The following is a 16397-nucleotide window of genomic DNA, read 5'->3' as shown; positions in this document are numbered from 1 at the left end:
TGCAAGGCGCGAAAACTTCGCCCCAAATGTCGTGATGGCAGACTTCAGTGCCGATGCTATTTGAGCGGAACCAGCTTTGCCGCCCGAATTCCCCTTTTTTTGCTCGTTTCGTTTTTTCTGTCGGGTGGAAGCAATTCCGAAACCTTCATCCCCGCACTTTATTTCTTCTCGCCATCCTTATCGCCGTCGACATCATCCACGCCATCCACCCCTACTCGCTCCAGCACCATCCCTGGTCACGATCTTCTCCTACGAGAAATTACATACCCAGTCAAGCATTGCCTTCTCTCGGCTCACATCCTCTCCGACGGGAGCCACAATGAGCCATCTCTACGATTCATCTTCCAGCAGGCACACGGCAAAGATATCGTCCCCTCGAACCGCATCCAGCGATCGTAACTACACAAACTCACCATCGCACTCGTCTTATCATTCTAGCGCAGCGATGCATGCGTATCCGAACCACCCATCGCCTTCAAGGCACAAAACCGAGCCTTCGGACACTTCGCCCATCAAAGCCGATGACGCCAGTGAGCAGCATTCGTCCTCGTCAACTTCTGCAGCTGCAGCTGCCGCATCGTCATCCTCGAAAGCGAAAACAACCAAGGAGGAGACTAGAGAGGACAAAAAGGCAACGGCAAAGAGGCCACGCGAACAGTACAGCTGCGTAGAGTGCTTCCGCCGCAAGCAGAAATGCGATCGGCGCTTCCCCTGCAACAATTGCATCAAACGACGTCTGCCCGAACGGTGCGTCCCGCCCCCATCTGCACGCAACCACCCGGATTCTCCCACCCCATCCGATGGCGGTGGCAGCGTCACCCACCGCAACAGCCTGTCTCGCACTGCCTCGGAACTCCAACTCGCGTCCACCAACACCACTGGCGGCGGCGGAACCTACCCTCCAGTAGCCAAACGACAACGGCTCACCACCACTGACGACGCAGATGCCAGCTGGGACGACCGCAAGATCGACGACCTCGCACGCACCACGTCGAGGATCGCGCGGCTCGAACGCATCCTCGCCCTAAACGATGCGTCATATCTCGAGCAGCGCCTGGCGCTCGCTGAAAAGGCGGTGCGGTTGAGGCTGGGCGAAGAGGGCAACGGCTCGCGTGGGAACGACTTTGGCGCCCCCGCGGACCACCAGCTGCTGTCGAGAAGATCGAGTTACGTGGCCGAAGAAAACGAGACGGATCGACACCCCGATGGACACTTGGACGACAATGATGGTTTCCTAGGCACGTCGGCGCTCGAAGCCGTGCCGCTGCAACTCAAGAACGGTCTGCCACCATCTCACAGCAAAGCCGGGTCGGGAGATGTGGCCCCCCAGGCGCTACTGTCGTACATTCACCCGAATCCGACACGTAGAGGCTTCCCCATCCCCTCTGCCGACGTACAGGCGATTCGAGCGACGCTCCCCTCGCGCGACCAGTGCGAACGCTACTTTGACGCCTACTTTGCGCATTACAACTGGGCACGTCTCCCGCTGCACGAGGCGACGCTGCGCGATCGGTTTCGACAGTTCGTTGCCGGTGTGCCCAGCCCCTCGGACGTGCGCATGGACGCAGAGACGCTGCCCTTTGTCGCACTCGTGCTGGCAATCATGACGCTTGGGTCAGTGCCCCCGATCGTGCAGCCGCTGTCGTCTGCTACGTCGCATGCGTTCTTTTGGGCGACCAAGAAGGCGCTCGTGCTATGCGAGACGCTTGGACTGGCGAGCTTGGATTCGTGCTGGGCTCATGGGGTGTTGGTGCGCTACTTGGATGTCATTCGTGTCACGCGCGCCAGTTGGCACGAGATCGGGTCTTGGATCCGAGACGCTTTGGATTTGGGCCTCCATCGCGATGGCAGCTCGTTTGGGCTACCCAAGGAGCAGGTCGCCGCACGCAGGATCCTCTGGTCGCACGTCATTCACAACGACCGCGAATGGAGCATCATCCTTGGCCGCCCTCTCACCATCACCTTCTTCACCACAGAGATGCCGACGCGCGAAGACATGGAGCCGCTCGGTTTTGCGTGCCAGACCTATCTGCTGGCGCGCAACCGGTTCACAGCGTGTCTCGAGTCGATTACGCACTGCTTCGAAGAGCGTTCGGCCGGTCGTGGGCCATCGGGCCGCACATCGAGGGCGTACTACCGCGTGCTCGAGGTGGAAGACATGATCGCTGAGTTTGTCGACTCGCTCCCGCCCTACTTGGCACCGAGCTGGTCGAGCTCGGGCAAGTCCAAAACTGATACGAGTCTGGACCAGGACCATCCGCTTCTGCCGTTCTACCGCTACCTCATCTTGGGCGAAGTATGCTTCTACCGCTCCTTGCTGCACAGGCCGTATCTACTGCGTCCGGCGAGCAACGGCAAGCATCCGTTCCCGGAAAGTCGGCGCGTCTGTGTCGAGACGGCGCTCAACGACCTGCGACTGCGCAAGGAGTACGCGCGGGTGCTGGGCAAGGAGCAGCTGGCACAGTCGTTCGGCGGCGCTTACGCGCTGTTCAACTCGGCCATCGTCGTGGGCATGTCGTTGCTCATCGGGTTCAGCTTGGGCGAGCGCATCGACACGGCGGATCTCAACGAGCGCATTGGGTACCTGCAGAACTTTATCACTCAATTGAGGCGCAACTTCGATGCAGGTAATGTGGATGCGTCGGCCGAGCGCGAGCAGATGGTTATCGAGGTACTTGTGTCGCGGTTGGAGCCGTTCTTGCCCAGGGATCTGGCCAAGAAGAGTCGAGGGGAGTTGGCGGCAGCGAAGGGTTCGATGCGGGCGACCATGATGCAGGATCCGCTCAGGAGGAGTCAGGCGGCTGCTGCGGCGTCGGCGGCGAGGGTGGAGCAGGAGAAGCAGGCGGCGGATTCACTGAGGTTGCTCTCGACCAGTCTGCCCGGTACGCCGACCATGTCAAATAACAATACCAGCGGAGGTGGCGCTGTTGGCAGCCATCCTCTGGCAAACTCAGCCTCGTCGACCTCATCGGCACTGCCAAATTTGCCACCTTCGCATCATCTTGCGACTGGCTCGCCGACATCGATGGGTGGCATAGGCCCCTTTGACAACGCTAGCGGATCTTTCGCGTCTATGGCAGCCATGGGCGGTGGTGGAGCAGCACCGAGCGGCGCGAGTGGATCGACAGCCAATCCGATCGACCCGTACGGCTGGCTGCTCACCCCGACTGCTCTCGAGTCGCCAGACACCAAGGCAAGCTCAGCGGCCAACAGCGCTGCACACACGCCAATCGTCTCCGGTAGCGGCAGCGGCAGCAAGATTGGCGCTACTCCTCCCTCCACCGCCACCAACCCTGCTGGCATGCATCCAGGTGCTGGAGGGTCCACCGCTCAGCCCATGCGTCACCACAACATCGGGCCTTCTCACGGTATGGGTGGCAGCCAAGGGCATAATCACTTCCTTGGTGCTTCACCGGGTCAGTTTGGCGCAGGGTTCGCTGTTCCGGGCAATACAGCGGAGGGACAGGCCATGTTTGACTGGGAGGGGATCTTGCAGACCATCGGATCCGGCTGGACGGGCGATGGCACGCTCGAGACGGGAATGGAGAGTCTATTTGGTTGAAGACGGTCGCACCGGGGCAATACAGAAAAAGTACAGAGCGCTGCCATCGCTATGAAGCTTGTGTGTGCGAGTGCGTGTGGGGTGAAGTCGTCGTGCAGTAGGCGTCCAAGGATCGACACCCGGGCTTCGTCGGATTCTGTCAAGGCCGGCGATTTCCTGCCCGTCTGGGACAGATTTGCGCACGGGCGTAACTCATAAAATTTTGAAGCAGAGAAGAGCGAGAGAAAAGTCGAAGTCCGAGCAAGCGCGACTCTGAATGTGGAGTTGTGCAGTGTGCTGCCGTGCAAGCATGACGTCCCTCTGAGCTTTCCGGTCGTCCCCATCCCTTCCTCTTCCTACCAAAGAACTTCTTCCTCTCCCTCTATCATCGTTCCCTTGGAGAGACCCCCGAAAACCTCCCACGCCCCCTCGTGCACAGATTCACCGCTTCATCATGGCAGCAACCAAAGTCAGCGACCCAGTTCCTCTGGTGGGAGCGCTCGACGACATCTACTCGCCCGCTGGCGTGCTCAAAAACGGTCAACGATGGTCCGACCTCGCCGAGAAATTCGCTCAAGCCTTCTCTGGCCAGAAACCCGACTTCATTGCCCGTGCTCCTGGCCGAGTCAACCTCATTGGCGAACATATTGACTATGTTGGGTTCAGCGTCTTTCCAGCCGCCATCGAAAAGGACATTCTCATGGCGACCAAGGTGACCTATTCCTCGAGCGGTGCTGCGTCGAAGCAGGTGGAAGTGGTGCTCAAGAACACGACGACGAGGTTTGCAGCCAATACGTTCACATCGGACTACCACTCGACGGACAGCGTCCAGCTGCTCAACGAGGGCGAGGAGCGATGGGCCAACTACTTTAAGGTGGCGTTCAAAGGGTTACATTCGCACCTTCCCGCCGAGGTGCTGGATGAGAAAAATGTTCAGCGTCCCGTCAAGATCGAGGTGCTTGTGGATGGAACCATTCCTCCTGAGAGCAGTCTCAGCTCCAGCGCTGCAATGACGACATGTAGCAGCATCGTGGTGCTCGAAGCCTTCAACGCGCGCCAGCTGATCGATCGCAAGGAAATGGCAGAGGTCGCCATCGAGTCCGAACGTCTCGTCGGTGTCAACTCGGGTGGAATGGACCAGTCTGCTTCCATCTTCAGCATCCCCAACCACGCCCTTTTCATCTCGTTCTACCCTTCGCTGGCGGTTCAGCCGACACGTTTGCCGCCCAGCACACCCACGCACACATTTGTCATTGTCAACACTCTCGTCGTCTCGGATAAGAAGGTCACGGGTCCCATCAACTATAACCTACGCGTCGTAGAGACTCGGATGGCAGCTAGAGCGCTGGCAAAGTCGCTCGATCTCAAGGCAGCCAAGTCGGGATCTTGCAAGGACCTGCGCGGCGTGCTCGAGACGTACTTCGAAGAGAACGGCGGTGCTGGGCGGCTTCAGATCGAGATGGAGACGAGCGCGGCGGTGAGGGCGATTCTCGAGAAGTCCGGCGAGGAAGCGGCACGCATCAAGGTGTTGGAAGAAAAGGTGGAAGCACTGTACTCCAGCCCCGATCTCAAAGCCGGTCTGGCACGCCAACGGGTGGAAGAGCTCACGGGCTATGCTGGTGACGAGTTTGACAAGGAGTTCCTCAGCTCGTTCCCCATCCGTGCCGACGCGTTCGAGCTGTACAAGCGCTCCAAGCACGTCTTCACCGAAGCGCTGCGAGTGCTCGAATTCCAGGCGCTGTGCAAGCAGCACCAGTCTCCCTCCTCGGACAACGACGACGGCAAACAGGTCTACCAGCAGCTGGGCGCGCTCATGGACGGATCGCAGGCGTCGCTGCGCGACCTGTACAACTGCAGCTGCGCCGAGCTCAACCAGGTGATCGACATTGCAAAGCGCAACGGAAGCTTGGGAAGCCGTCTCACGGGGGCTGGATGGGGCGGATGCACGGTTCACCTCGTTCCCAAACCCAAGGTGGAGGTCTTTATCTCAGCTATGAGGACGCAGTACTACGCCAAGAAGTTCCCCGAGCTGTCGAATGCCCAGCTGGAGGATGCGTGCTTCGATACGCAGCCAGCAGGGGGCGCGTGTGTGTACAAGGTGTAGGAAGCTTGATGCCAGAGGTGGATGCTAGAATTTGGAAGGTCGACCGGGCTTTGAAGACGGTGTAGTGTAACCTCCAGATCCGGTCGATTCAGCGACGTCAACACTCGACAGCTGCAACTCTAGCAAAGAAAAGAGCGACTGTTCTCAATCAAACATCTGCTTTGAGCGACAACGTCGGCTAAGCGTCAAAATCAAGCAATGTGAAACGCACAGGTCTAACCCAGACAAAGATCCGTCCAGCCGAGGAGCTGCCGCAGATGTTGCCGCTTATCTCAGATTACCTTATCGTGCAGACGGAAGGCATCTTGATCTATCTTTGCTAGGCTCGGCAAGCAGCGCAACGTGTTCAGTGTGTATGCCCAGATGCGAATCGTAAGACGCATTGTCGTCCAAGATCTAAGTGACCAAAAGATGGCTAGCTGGACATGGTCTGCTCACCGGTAGCATCTCGGCAAAAGTGCGACAAGCCAGCAGTCCTTCGCGTATTGGTATCGTGAAGGCTGTGTGCGCGGCCTCGTTGTGACCAACTGGTAAAAGTTTGTGAGCATCGCGGTACAGACTACGTTGTAAACGAGCGCTAAGCGGAGCCAAAGCAAGAGCTTGCACCGGAGGTTGACCGTAGGTCTCGTCGACGCGCGGTAACTCATGCAAGCCGCTCGAATCGAACTGAAGTGTGCAAGCGAAATCTCATCGCTTGTGACGAAGGTACGTATGCGAGACATCCGTCGGCAATCGCCGGTATATGCGACCCGGTAGCGCATTGTTGCGCCACTTGAGCGTCATGGATCAGACAGAGCAGACAGGATCGAGCTGGGCTAACTCAATTCATTTTCATCGACCGCACTCGGACGGGCTGACAACAGGTCGAAAGAGAACGAGCAAGGCTGGTCAGGGTTCAATCCAAACAAACGAGTCTGAACTGGCTAGCCGAGACGCCAATTGGCTCGGTAGCAAGCGTCGTTCACCGGTGCACCAATCTCGGCACAGCACGCAAAGCATGAAGCCGAGGTGTGACACTGACATTGCCGTCTAGGATCCAGTGACACAGAGCTGTGTCCTGCCGATCCTCGCTTGGTGCGTGGTTCTCAGGCTAAGGACAGGGCTGGCTGTGAAGGCTTGATCCGGATATATCAATCCGTCTGTCTGCTGGCAGCCTCTCGGGTGCGTACTATCAGATCATCGCCTCGATAACGTTCGGACATGAGCGGGTTCACGCATTGCAACGATGGACAGTGTTACCAAGGAAGTAGACAGGGCAGGTAGGGGCGCCATGTTCGCTCTCGATCAAGAAGGTCCAAGTCGGCTAGCTATCGCCTCCGCCTCAAACGCCATAGAAGCGCTGGCAGATCGAGCAAGACAGGAACTCAGACAGGAAAGAGGAAGGTGCGATTTCATGCGTCGATCGTCAATCGAGGCCAGAAATGTGACCCACAGGAAAATGAAGCCGAGAATGGCACTGGCTGTTGGTTGTGGTGGGGAGGGAGGCCTAGACAAGGTGGAATGGTCGGTGACGTGCTGAGGCTCACCGGCCAAAGACGTACGGCAGCTAGCGATGGAAGCAACCCTCGTCTAGCGCCTGGCAAACTTGGGTGGCCAATGTACGGAAGCATTGTTGGCGAAGCTGCTTCCGACCGGTCAATGACGGGGGAAGAGCAGAGAAATTCGTCGAAAGATCGCGGGATTGCGTTCCGTTCATTTCATTTTGCAGGGCGTGATGAATCGGTCAACATGGTCGGGCGAGATACTCTTGTCGACAGCTGTGGCGGACTATCAAAAAGAGAGGGCGGAGGGTAGTCGGCGACTCAATGCAAACGGTCGACGCGACCTGTAAAGTAGCGTGTACAGGTACTTGGGGGGTGAATGACGTTGGCGCCAGGATTAGACGGAGTTTCAAGTCAGGCACCAAGAAAGCCACGTTGAGGGCAATGAGGTGGCGGTGAGCGGAGTTGTGCGATAAGTCTACTCGACCTTTATGCAAAGATTGCATTCAACTCGATGCAAGCTGTGCAGCGTACTGCTGTCGCTTTCGATGCTGGAGCGACAACGCAGGATCGTACCTTTTAGGCTGTGCGCTCCTGTGTTACGTGCGTCAATGGCCCGGTTACCCTTGCCATGCCACTCCGATTATTCTCCTCGAACATTGGCACACTGTCGGTAAGACGACATAGCGAGGGTATTCGATCTGGGTGGGAGCAAGCATGAAAGAAATAGCGGGGTCCGAACAAGGCCTTCTCTCGCCTAAAAGCGAACTCTAGAAGAGCGTGCGTCCGTGTTGAGCGCGGCGGGGTGATATGAGAGCTTGTCTTTTTAAATTTATTTATATCCCGACTCTGTGAGCTGTGCTCACTGGTGACGACGGGCTGTTGTTGTTGGTCGAGGGCCGGGGTTCCAATTGAGAGCTGCAGCATGCCTGACCGCGCACCGAGCATGTCTCGTACTCCGACGAATCTGGGCCGAGCTTTGTGGCAGAGAGAGTCGGTGACGATTGAAGAGCCAGCTTGTTTGCAGATGACCTGCGAGCCGGAGGAGGTCGAATGCCGATGTGCAGCTTATAAACCGCTAGCGAGATCAGCCGCCTGTCTGTTTTTAGTGTGGCATGCGACTCGGCACCGGTGTTGGAAGACTGCCTTGAGCAATCATTCAAGCTCAGTCGACTACAGGTGGTGAAGAGAGGGCCCATTGCGAAGGGCTTGGTGTCCATTCGAGTAGCCAGCTTAATAGCCCAACGAAAGGCAGGATCACACCGTGTTTAATGCGATGCTCTTTGGCTGAGACCCACATGCGGGCAGACGCTGCAGCGAAACAACGACGGAGTGTGTCGCCTGTGCGTAAAGAGGCAAAGTTTTCAACGGCGTTCATGGCACAAGCTGAGATTCCAAAGATAGGTACTTGTATACGCGGCGGGTGTGAGGTTTCTGATTGGTGGACCACGACGATGACGACGAGGAGGAGCAAACGGAACATCTTTCTTGTTTCTGGATCGCGGCTGCACGGCAACCCAGACTGAGCAAACATGTCTCAGTTGGCTCAGTTTTTGCAAACTTTTCGCTGCACTCACGGTGGCATGAAATCGCCTGGCCTGAACCCCCTTTTCGTCCTCACCTCCTCGAGCCCCCGCCAACTGCTTCTCATGTAAATCCCTCACTGGCTCAGTCCCGAGACCGCAATAAGCAATTAAAAAAGCTCGCGTCCGGTCTATCGGGATGACCGCGGATGACCGCTCGTCGCACTGGACTTCCAAGTTTTAAGGCGTCCTGCTGCGTGCCGAAGTAACGGGATCGCCGACGGGTGGGATCCACTACGCCACTTCGTAAGTGTTTTCGACCTTGCATCTCGGATCGACTCGTTGCAATCGCAACTCTCCCTCTGGTCGATTGAAGGGGCAGTTGCATACTTTGCTTGCAGGACATGAAATGCCCTATACGTGTTCTGTTGACCGACAGAAGACACGGGCGAAAGAGAGGTTCGAATAGAGCCACCGGGCCCTACGGTCTCACAAACGAGGTTCACCAGCAGCAGCAGTCAAAAACTCCTTCGCTTTCAAACACTCTATTTACGCTGCTGTCTGTCAATGCCGCTACCTTGTTGACAACGGCCGTGTGGGAACATCCCACACGGGCTCGTCATCTGCGCTTCCATCCGTCTCTGCGAACCCCGCCAAGAGTCGCCTAGACGAGATAGAGAGGAAGTGAGCAAACGAGATCGGCTTGCATTGTTCCCCTCACTGTCATGCGAAGAGCAAAGTAAAGCAGAGAGTGCTTGGCCGCTCGAATGGTACCGAAGAATCCCACCTTCTCTGCAACGCTGCACGACGGGCGGTGTTCGAGCATTTCCTGGATCTAGACCTTGTTCCTCTGCTCAGCTGCTGCTTTCCGACGCGCCTGGCAGTGGGCCTAATTTTTCGTCCGCAGACCCGCCCCGTTCATCTGACGCCCGCTGCCGTCTAGTAAGTTGGCGTTAGCGACCACTGGTCCTAGACTGCTTTTCCGCTGCGCTTCCACGCAAAATCAAATGCTGTCGATAAATTAGGGTCTAGCTCTTTGGGCGAAAAATGTCTGAGATCTGTAGCTCTGCTCGTTCCTACTTTGCCGCAAAGCTCTCCAAGGCCCCCTCAAACAGTGCGCGTGGAGTGACCCAAAATGTCTTGGAACGATGCGTTGATGCTTTCAGTAGCCGCCCGGCCGCCAGGCCGCCCGCCCTAATACACCGGCTTGCGCTCTGGCCTCCTGCTCGCGGGGCATCGTGCTAGCCAACCGGAAGTTCCATCTCATTTGTTGTTTCGCTTTGAGGTAGCCGAGCGAAGATCGTGGCTAACTTCACCGACGCCTTTCCTTGTAGTTAGCGCGTTTGTTTTCCTTTCGATACTTGGTGCTCTTCTCACCTCGCCTCGTCTCGTCACAGCTTGTGTCGCATCTCGAATTCGTCGTGCTCTGTAAAACTCAGCTGCAGCTATAGTGTTCTACCGCGCAGCCTCATGGGGAAAACCAAAGAATGCGTATGGGCGTCTTGCAGGCATGATTGTTACCTGAACCGTCGTTGGCCTTGATTCACACTGGCCGTCTTGCCTTCCTGGCTTCCTGCCTGTTTGCCTGCTGTGGTTCCCGGTCCGGCTCGGCTCTGCCGTTGGTGACTACACAGCCTTCTCGCCCGCCTTCTTTTTTTTTATTGCCTGCGCCCTGCGTTTCTGCTTGCTCGCTCGCTGAGACACACCCAGCTGCATCCGCTCAATTCTCTCGTCTCCTCCTGGGTGTTTCTCTTTTTTTTTCTCTCGCTCTCCTTGACCGCTCTCGTCTGATTCTGTCACCCTGCATTGTTGCTGTTCGCCAATCCAAGACACGATGGCCAGCCTCTGCGGAAATGCGCTGCTGTGCTATTCTTGCCGTGAAGAACGAGGCCTCATTTCCGCTTCAGCCCACCAAGACGCCCGTGGAGCGATCTCAGCTTTTTCGCCTCTTCTCATCGTGGTCTGTGGTCGTGGTGCGCTTTTGACTCGCTTGTCTCTCGGCTAGTTGGCCACAAACAAACACCCGGCTTCCTGCTTCCATGCGTGCCCTTTCTGCACGCCTGCCAGCTGCTCCCTGCTGATGCGTAGTTTCCATTCGAGCCTTTGCCTCTCTCAGCTGCTCCCCTCTTCTTCTTCTTCTTGCTCCCTCTTCTCCTCTACATCGGGTCTGGCTCACCGCCGGTCGTCTTGTCTTGCTCTTGCTCTTGCTCTTTTGCTCCTTCGCCTTCCTCTTCTTCTTAGCTGCTCCTTGGCAGCCGCCTCAGCCCACGCCGACGCCTTCTCCCACAGATCCAGTCTATATTGGAGCTGTTCCCCCCGCTTGCCGCTCAGTCGCTTCGCTCACTCTCTCTCGCATCGACCTCTTTTGCCACCTGATCCTGCATCCCTTTTCTCCAGTTCACCTGCTCTGGCAGCAGAGAGCAGCACCCAGACAGGCACCGGCTATCGCACGCACGTCGTCGTCTAGACCCAGGCGTGTCTTGCCCCGCTTTGCACCTTTACACCCTCATCCTCGTCCGTGGACTTGATCATCCTCGTCTCTTTCCTTCTCACCATCTCCATCTCCATCTCCGCCACTCTCACAATCACCACCATCATCATCGACAAAATCGTGACCGTGAATTCTACTTGATCCACTTGATCGCCATCACTGCTCTTTCGTCATCGGCCAAACAGCGAACATCTCCTGGCCTCTCTACCAATATACTCTCTTTGCTCGATCTGTCCAGGCGCAGCGTCGCCTGAGCGCTGTAGCCCCATTCCGCCCCTCATCCTCGTCAAGGTCGCGGCAGGCGCCCCTTATTCTGCCCGCATGACCACTTCAGCGAGACGCCAGCTCTTCAGGCGCTCCAAAGCTGGATGCTGGAATTGCCGCTCCAAGAAGAAAAAGTGCGACGAGCTTCGTCCCCACTGCACCCGCTGCGTGCGCGCTGGCGAAGGCTGTCGCTATCCGGATGGCAGCTCTGAGTCGCTCCACGAACACAACGGCCCCATCTCGTCCAACGACTACACTTCTCCCTCCATGGCCTCGTCATCTTCGTACCCCAACAGCTTGTCCATGCACGCCTCGCCCATGCTCTCGCGCTCGTCGTCCACCTCGGGCTACCCTTCCCAGCATCTCGCTCGTCGCGCCCAGCATTCGTCCTACCACCATCACCCTTACGTTCCATCCTCGGACCATCATGCTCCGCATTCGCATCGCGACTACCACGCCCAACGTCCCCTCTCTCATCAGTCACCCACCTTACCTGCAGCTCCCGGTCCACTTCCGCCCTACTACGCTAGCTCCCACCCCGCGCAGCAGCCTCAGCTACCTCAGCAACAGTTCCCGCCTCCACCACTCTCCGCAAGTGCAGCCGCCGAGTGGGATCGCGCTTCGGAACAGCACCTCTTCAAGCGCACCAGGTACGATGACTTTCCATCGTCTTCCTCATCCACCTCGTCTACGCTTGCCTACCATGATGCTCGCTCTCGTCAGCCCTTCGACACTCATCACCGTATCCCTTCGAACCACAGCCAGTCCAGCAGCAAGGGCAAGGGCCGAGAGCCACTGCCTTCCATCTCGCCGCATCAGCCCAACTCGGTCTCAACGGCTCCTTCCGCTTCGCACGCATCCTTCAACAACCTCTCACCTCCGTCTCAGCGCTCCATGACTTCGCCCAACGCTGCAAGCCGTTCCGCCGACACGTCACCTGCCACCCGACCTAGCCCCGTCGTCGCTCATAGCTACAGGTATCCGTCCGCTGCAGCGCCAACCCTGGATCGAATCGACCCTGATTCGTACGCGCCAGCTCCGACCGCCTTGCAGATCAATCACACCTCCGCAACAGTCTCGTCCCGCGCCGACGGCTCAGAAGCACACTACAACGCACCTCCTAGCCCTTCGCCCCGGCCTTCGTCGAGCTCCTCGCAGTCTCGCCACAAGCTCGTGTTCGACTATACCTCGACCGACCCCGATCCGGAGGAACTCTTGGCCGCCATCCACTCGCTTCCGCGGTCGGTAGTGACGCAGCAGACCAAGGGTGCACATGCCTACTTTGACCTTCTTCGAGGCATTGCCGGTTTAACTCAAGGGCAGGCGATGGCGCACGCTCTAGCAGCCGTGGTTGCTTCCCAACAAGCCAGCTCTGAAGGAAACAGCGAGGCAGCGTCAGCAAAAAACACTGCTCCAGCAAAGAAGAGCACGGCAACGATGGTGGAATTGGCCAATCGTCACCACCTCTCGGCGGTGAAAGCGCTTCAGACTCAGCATCAGCCTAGTCGACGCCGTCGCTTCTCGATTATCGAGACCAATTCCAACAACAGTGCTGACGAGCTCCCGCCGGGCAGCAATGCAGCGACCATGATTCTACTCATCTTTGCCTGCAGCTCCATCGGCAAGTCACTCATGCTGCCCTCATACTTCAACCAGTGCGAGCAGTTCCTCGCCGACGCCGTTGAGCACGTTTCCACGCATCGTCTCTTTCCATCGGTCAGTGGCGAGGTCATCGTCGGGACGCCCGAAGATCCTCCCGCCTTGCAAGCTGACAAACTCTCTCACCACGGCGGACTCCTGTTGCTCGGCTGCATCGCCGGCCTATACGAATGCTACCTGTCGCAGTACACTGCTATTACCGACTGGGACTACAACCCGGCTCGCCTCAAAAGGCTCTCGCCGTTCAACTGGAGCAAGTCGGATGCGGCCGTCTTTTACGAGACGCGCAACAGTGTTGCCGAGACCTTGTTCAGCGTGTCAATGGTTACGCTCGAGCTCGTCATCGAGACTCTGGATACAATGCGGAAGTTAAAGCGAGCCGAGGCTGTTGCTTACGGCAATCGTAAGAGCAGCCGCAGCGAAGCTGAAGATGGCACAGCAGCTCTCAATAGTCTCGCACTGAGGGAAGAACTGGGTTTGGTTATCCGCGATCTCGAGACCGGTTCCTTCTGGAAAGGCGCCGCGCGCACCTTCAGCGAAGCCGAACAGCTCTCGGTGCTAAACAGCCTCCAGGGATGCACAGAGCAAACCGCAGCGGCAAGAAACGACGACGAGCAGTGCACCGATCGAGGCGACGACACTTCAAGCAGTCCGGTCACCAAGGCGTTCAAGTCAGGTTCGCTCTTCCTGCCTTCGTCCTCGGGCGAGCAGAAGCAGGTGGTCAACCGTCTTCGTCTCGCCAACCATCTGTATCGCAATGCCTTGCTGGTCGATTTGTACGTGACTGTGTTCAATCGACCACCTTCGAGTCTCGCCGTTCGCGAGATTGTCTCTCGCAGCATTGGCTTGCTCGCAGCAGTACCGGACAAGCTCGAGCTTGGCCTCGTATGGCCGGCCATCGTCCTTGGATCTTACGCCCGCGACGAGCCGGAGCGCGACCAGGTACGTAGCTTTGCGAGGCGTGCGCAATGGAAAGGCTCGGCGGGGGTATCGTCTGCGGCGGATGTGCTCGAGCGCGTCTGGTCTAACGAGTCTGACTCGTGGAGGGACAGCGTCACCTACTTCGGCAGTCCCTTGATATTCTAAACACACACGCGCAGACATACACAAACACTTCAAATCGCAACACCATAGACTCTCATAGAATTCCGCACAGCACCTAGATGTTGTGATGCTCGATGTAATCTACAGTACCGCATATGTATTGCTTCCTGTAATATTAATCACCAACAGACGATTCTGTACACAAGCGACGTGAACCAGACGAAGCAGAGACGGTTCGCGCACGGAAGTAACGTAATTACAGATGTCACGGGGCTTAGACATCATCTGCCTCACTATCTCTTTTGCTGGCCATGGGTAATGATGGACTTGCCATCCCATTGACGCAGTAAGCTGTCCGTGTTGTTCAACTAGTTGTGGAGAACGTCGAGCAATGACACCAAGATTACGCCCGCCAGGTCCAGCTTTCATGGATGGTCTTGATGTTGTCGATTATGCATCCTCTGCCGAAAGTGAGGCAGATGTCTAAGCCCGGTAACATAACGACAAGGCATCAATGAGGGCACTTAATCTTGCTGATAGCAAGAGCATCAAGGGAAGAACAGCTCCTAAAGGCCACTGCAGACTCACACTAGTTCATCACCATCACTGATCACGTCCAGCACAGTCCACATTAATTTCTGGAGACTGAACAGCAGTTGAAATATTTGTCATGCAGTGCGTCGGTACTATATACGCCGTCGGCACTACTGCAGTTACGTTCACGTTACTTTGTGGCACGACCGAGCAGTTTGATGCTTTCGAGATGGTCAGGTAGGTCACGGGCCATGCCGCGCTTTGCCACCTGAACATCCTCCAAGACGCGCTGCCAGAGTCTCGATCTAGCTAGCGGATCGTCGACCTCGGGTCTTCGAATGTCGGCAAAGTTACGATTCACAAACTTGCCGCCGAACTTTGCGCTTTCGCCGACCTGCGGCTTCTTGCCACCTTTGGTCAGAGCCACAGGCAGACCCAGACTCGGATCGAGAGCAGCGTGGATGATAGCGTAGCTGCCCTGCTTCGAAGTGATGGAGAGCCGGTAGATGAGAGCGTGCAGGACGACGCGGACGGGGTAGAAAACTTTGGTGTCTGGGTTGCTCCAGATGTTACTGCCGACGAAGCCCGGGTGAATCCCGTGTACGATGACGTGGCGGTAGTCGTCCGATCGCGAAAGGCGATCCTGGAGCTCGACGGACCACATGAGGAACCACAGCTTTGTGTCGCAGTACGCCTGGACACAGCCGGGGCCGAGTGGGGTTTTCTTTTCGTTGTCCATGTTGGCGAAATCGAGCTTTCCGCCGGCGTGGAAGCACGAGCAGGTGTTGATGATACGTGGCGCACTGCTGCGCTTCATGCTCGGCAGAAGGTAGAACGTCAGTAGGGTGTGCGAGAGGAAGTTGATCACATGCGTCAGCTCGAAACCTTCCTCTGTGATCTTCCTCTGACCCGCAGACAAACCAGCGTTGTTGACCAGGATGTCCAACGTCCTTCCAGACTCGACCCACCGCTTGCCAAACCTTTCGACGTTGGCCAACGAGGAACAGTCAATCTCCCACAGCTCGACCTTGCTATCCTCCACCCCTGCAGTTGCAATCACCTCCTTCCGGGCCTCTTCCGGATGCTGCTCGTGCGTAGCCGTCATGCGACACGCCATGATGACGTTGGCCCCGGCTTGAGCGAAGAAGATCGCAGCGTGCTTGCCGATCCCCGAGTTCGACCCAGAGATGATGACGGTCTTGCCCGTGCAATCGTAGTCTTCGTGCGTGGGGTCCGGGAACGCGAGCTCGGCATAGGAGTCTCCGGTGTACTTGCGCAGCTTGCAGTACGTCTCGGACCATGGGCGTGTGACGGGCAGCAGGCCCGGTCCGTCACAGTGCGTGTCGTAGACAGTTGGCACGGCAGGGGTAGTACCGGTCATTTTGGATCGACTTGAAGAGTTGTGCACTGTATGTGCGGACTAGCTGATATAAAGAGGAGTGTAGATAGTGTAATAGATGGGAGTCGTGGTGATGGGGAAAGGATTGAGAAAACTGCGAGCAGGACCAAGGCTATTGATCGTCAATCCAAGGCAAGCTCATCACAGAGGCGCGCGCCGACCGAGCGCTGGCGTGAAAAGAATTATGTTGCAACAAAAGCAGCGGCGGCAGCAGCTTCCCGTTTTAGATGCACATGCTGGAGCTGCTCAGTCGAACTCAAGAGGTGAGACAGCTTCGAGGACCCCTAGACAAATCCGCCGAGCTCGAGAGCTGGAGTACATTTGGTTTTTCGAGTGTGAAAAATGCCGCCGAGGCGC

The 16397-nt window shown here is 57.2% G+C and overlaps 4 protein-coding genes across 4 annotated transcripts; 3 read left to right on the top strand and 1 right to left on the bottom strand.

Moving 5' to 3' along the window:
* Window positions 1-319: 319 nt before the first annotated feature.
* Window positions 320-3562, top strand: EX895_004055 (uncharacterized protein; the record flags this gene model as incomplete). The annotated part of the gene is made up of 1 exon (XM_029884653.1): window positions 320-3562. The coding sequence occupies one exon, from the start codon at window positions 320-322 to the stop codon at window positions 3560-3562; it is 3243 nt and encodes a 1080-aa protein (XP_029739363.1).
* A 433-nt stretch (window positions 3563-3995) lies between these two features.
* EX895_004054 (uncharacterized protein) lies at window positions 3996-5645 on the top strand (the record flags this gene model as incomplete). Its single annotated transcript, XM_029884652.1, has 1 exon — window positions 3996-5645. The coding sequence occupies one exon, from the start codon at window positions 3996-3998 to the stop codon at window positions 5643-5645; it is 1650 nt and encodes a 549-aa protein (XP_029739362.1).
* A 5816-nt stretch (window positions 5646-11461) lies between these two features.
* On the top strand, window positions 11462-14149 carry EX895_004053 (uncharacterized protein; the record flags this gene model as incomplete). The annotated part of the gene is made up of 1 exon (XM_029884651.1): window positions 11462-14149. One exon carries the CDS (start codon window positions 11462-11464, stop codon window positions 14147-14149), a length of 2688 nt encoding a protein of 895 aa, XP_029739361.1.
* Window positions 14150-14831: 682 nt separating this feature from the next.
* On the bottom strand, window positions 14832-16022 carry EX895_004052 (uncharacterized protein; the record flags this gene model as incomplete). The annotated part of the gene is made up of 1 exon (XM_029884650.1): window positions 14832-16022. One exon carries the CDS (start codon window positions 16020-16022, stop codon window positions 14832-14834), a length of 1191 nt encoding a protein of 396 aa, XP_029739360.1.
* Window positions 16023-16397: the final 375 nt, after the last annotated feature.

This window comes from Sporisorium graminicola, chromosome SGRAM_22, assembly GCF_005498985.1.
Source record: "Sporisorium graminicola strain CBS 10092 chromosome SGRAM_22, whole genome shotgun sequence".
Lineage (NCBI taxonomy): Eukaryota > Fungi > Basidiomycota > Ustilaginomycetes > Ustilaginales > Ustilaginaceae > Sporisorium > Sporisorium graminicola.
The sequence above is the reverse complement of the archived record's forward strand: the minus strand, read 5'-3'. Positions and strand labels throughout refer to the sequence as shown.